A 4,023-nucleotide genomic window follows, 5' to 3' on the forward strand; every position below is an offset into this window, starting at 1 on the left:
CTCGTAATCCAGGATGATGAAATCAGCTGGGAATATGAAAGACCCTACTTGAACTAGCACATCTTCAATCACTCCCTCAGGATGAGCAAGGGAGCGGTCAGCTAACTGTAAAATAACTGTTTTTGGGCATGGTTCACCCAACCCCAACTGTCTGAATATAGATAGCGGCATCAAATTGATGCTTGCTTCAAGGTCACATAGAGCTCGCCCAACAGCATGTTTACCAATCATGATTTGGATAGTGAAACTACCTGGATCCTTCAATTTCTGAGGTAACTTGCCTTGAATTCTGGAACTGCACTCCTCAGTGAGTTCCACGGTCTCGAACTCGGTCAGCCTCTTTTTATTCGCCACAATGTCCTTGATGTACTTTGCTTATTTGGGTACTTCTTGTAAGATGTCAACCAATGGAATATTAATTTGTACCTGCTTCAAGATATCAAGAAACTTTTTATATGTGGCATTATCTCGTAATTTCTGCAGTCTTTGAGGGAATGGAGGTGGTGGCCTTGCAACCAATTGTGGGGATTGCTCAGCCACCGCCTCTCCAGCTGGCTTCTCTGGCTCCTTGGCTTTCTCTGATGTTGATTCTACAATGGCTGGCATCTCATTAAAAGTCACCTGTTTCCTCTTTTTAGATAGAACTTCCTCTAGTTGTCTCCCATTCCTCAATGATACGGCATTAAGGGCTGCCCTAGGATTGGCTTCAGTGTCACTTGGAAGAGCTCCAGTTGGTCTAGTGTTTTGAGCACTAGCAAGCTGTCCCATTTGACGCTCCAAATTTCTCACTGTTGTGGCGAGGGCTTGCTGTTCAGTCATCATTTTTTTTAACATGTCTTCAAGGTGACTTGTAGGACTCGCTTGTTGTTCAACCTGAGGTGGTCTATATTGCTGTTGAGGTGCTTGAGGCCTGTATTGATTCTGAGTGCCCTGGTTTCCACCCCAAGAGAAGTTTGTGTGGTTCCTCCAGTTGGGATTGTAAGTGTTCCCATATTGGTTTGTTTGGCCCCTATTTGAATTACCCACAAAGGAGACAGATTCTGGGTTTGCGGGGCATATGTCGCTCGTGTGCCCCTCTCCACATATTTCACAAAAAGCTTGAGCCTGTTGTACCGGTTGTATTTGTTGCTTGTTGATACTCAAGTTCATCTGGTTGACTTGATTGGCCAGTGTAGCAATCTGCGCTGATAATGCTGAGACGACATCTAGCTCAAGAACCCATGCAGACTTTTGCACTGTGTGTCTGTCCGTCTCTCCTTGCCAATCCGGATTGCTCTTGGAAAATTTGTTCAACAATGCATATATCTCGTCAAAGCTTTTCTCCAACACTTGACCCTCAGCTGCAGCATCTACCACGATCTTAGTTTCAGAATGTAGCCCTTCTATGAAAGTGTGAGCTAACACTTCATTCGTCTGATTGTGATGAGGACAGTCTCTGAGTAGCCCCTTGAACCTTTCCCAAGCTGAGTATAAAGATTCTCCTGCTTTCTGTTTGAAGGCCACTATTTCACTTCTGATCTTTGCAGTTTTTCCTGAAGGAAAGAACCTTGCCAGAAATTTTCTTGCCAAATCATTCCATGATGTAATGGAGTTAGCTGGTTCTGCCTTTAGCCATCGCTTAGCCTCACCCAACAGAGAGAATGGAAAAAGTGTGAGCCTCACATAATCTGGAGTGACCCCGTTAGTGATATAAGTATCACTAATCTCCAAGAAGTTCAGAATATGCTGCTGCGGATCCTCATGTGGAAGACCCATAAATTGCCCGTTTGCATGAAGCAGCTGGATCATGCTCTGTTTCAGCTCAAAGTGCCCATTGATCCTGGGCTTCACTATACTGGAGGTGACATTAGCAATTCTGGGCATTGCCACCTCCTGAACAGCCATGGGTTGCTCTTCTGCCATGTCCACAGGAAATTGAACAAGTGCCTGAATATTATTCGTGTCCCTTGCTTCCCTGAACCTCCTGTGAAATGTTCTCTCAGGTTCAGGATCAAAGCCTTGAAGTCGGTCCTGGCTTCTGACCCTACGCATTCAATCAAAATTCCTGAGATCTGAGCAACAATCAAGTAACGTTAGACTACACAAAATAAGCAATTAAAGCAAAAACTAGCAAGTAGCTAATATTCAAGTCCCCGGCAACGACGCCAAAAACTTGTTGCTACCAAACGCACACGCAAGTATACGTGGTTGACAAGTAATATAATGATAAGCTGAGTGTCGAACCCACAGAGACTTGTGTAAACTACTCACGGAATTACTAAAATTGCTATTCAGTCCAGCTAAAATCAAAGTCCAATGATATGATTATATTATACTACGATTCTAAGTAAAAACTAAATTTTCAAGTAACGCTTGATTGTTGTGTATTCGGTAGAGATAAGTATTCCAGGGTTGTGATCTATTCACCATTCGTATTGTGTTCTAATTAACTCTCCCTTTCATATAATTCACTCATGGTTGCTAATTAATCGATAGATGCTCTCATAGCCTTCTCCCGAAGTACTACTCACCTATTCTCAATAGATTAACGCCTATATTCCTATGAAATCAATCTATTAAGAATGCATTAAGATTACGATATTTAATTAAGCACGGTGACTAGGTATATTCCTATCCTAACCACAAATCCGCTCCCCCTAAGGGTTAAGATCATGCTCTCTTCAATTCTTCTCTAATCTAAACATGGCTTTCCTAAGCATAGCATAGATAGTAACTAGAACCTAACTATTGGCCAGACAATTAAGCAATTAAACACAGAATTAAAGAAACAACCATATATTGGTGAATTATAATCAAGATCAAGCTAATATCAAACTACAATATTCATGGCTAAATCACAACCCCAGAACAATGGGTGTTTAGCCACTCATACTCATGTTCATCACAACAAGATTCAATTTCATCACAATTAGCAAAAACCAAGGGAAGAAAAGAAGAAATTGATGGTTAAATCTCCTCCTTGCCTCTTGCCTCTCTATTTCTTCCACTAGATTATGAAAACCTTGATAAATAATCCTTGGGCGAGCTTGACTTTATATAGGTTAAGTGGGGTTTCCTCCAGATTTCCAATTATACCCCTGACAAACGCTTTCCAGAATTTGGACTAGCGCGGTCGCGCATCTGACCGTGCTAGTTGGCATATGTTCTGTTTAGGGCGCGCTAAAATTAGAGGGCGCGCTAGCCCAGATCCTTACTTCCTTGATTTTTTTCCTCGTCTTCGTGCGTACTCAGCTCCGAGGGGTTGTTTTTGCTCTAAAGTAGTTCCAATCACCTCTTTAAGGCATCACATAGGCTCCTCATCCTGCAATGTATACAATTCACAATTAGAGCCCATTTTTAATCAATTAACCACATTGTGAAATCGGAATATAACTAAGCGGGAGCATAAACAATCGCCAAATTACCTAGATTTAGCCTCTTATCAATGGCCATAGGACCAAAGACTGCAGACATCTCCGAGAGGAAGTAGCCCGACTACTCAACAAAGGGCACCTCCGAGAGTTCCTCAGCGACCGAGCCAAAAATCAATTTTGGGAAAGAGAGGCGAATAGAAAGAACGAAACAGAAGAACCACAACATGTCATCCACATGATTGTCGTAGGAGTCAACATCCCATAGGAACCCATCGTCAAACGAAAGAAAATATCCATCACCAGGGAAAAGCGAACTCGGGGTTACATACCCGAGGACGCTCTCACATTCAGCGACAAGGACCTCGAGACCCTGTCTCAACCTCATAACAACGCACTGGTAATCTCTTTTCTTGTAAATACATTTCAAGTTAAACGTATACTTGTTGATCCAGGTAGCTCGACCAATAGCATTAGGTCGAGGGTCGTGGAGCAGCTCGGACTGCTCGACCAGATCGTGCCCGCCTCTCGAGTCCTGAACGGATTCAACATGGCGAGTGAGACAACAAAAGGAGAAATCACCCTCCCGGTCAACGTGTCTGGCACAACCCAAAATGTCAAGTTCCATGTTATCGAACGAGACATGAGGTACAACGCCTTGCTCGGAAGTCCA

General features: G+C 43.1%; 1 protein-coding gene across 1 annotated transcript; it reads right to left on the minus strand.

Moving 5' to 3' along the window:
- Positions 1–48: 48 nt before the first annotated feature.
- LOC109219958 lies at positions 49–819 on the minus strand (the record flags this gene model as incomplete). Its single annotated transcript, XM_019384419.1, has 2 exons — positions 427–819; positions 49–339 (listed from the first exon to the last, which is right to left on the minus strand). Coding segments are annotated over exons 1-2 (684 nt in total), but the record flags the coding sequence as incomplete, so codon positions are not given.
- Positions 820–4,023: the final 3,204 nt, after the last annotated feature.

The sequence above is a fragment of the Nicotiana attenuata genome, unplaced genomic scaffold, assembly GCF_001879085.1.
Source record: "Nicotiana attenuata strain UT unplaced genomic scaffold, NIATTr2, whole genome shotgun sequence".
NCBI lineage: Eukaryota > Viridiplantae > Streptophyta > Magnoliopsida > Solanales > Solanaceae > Nicotiana > Nicotiana attenuata.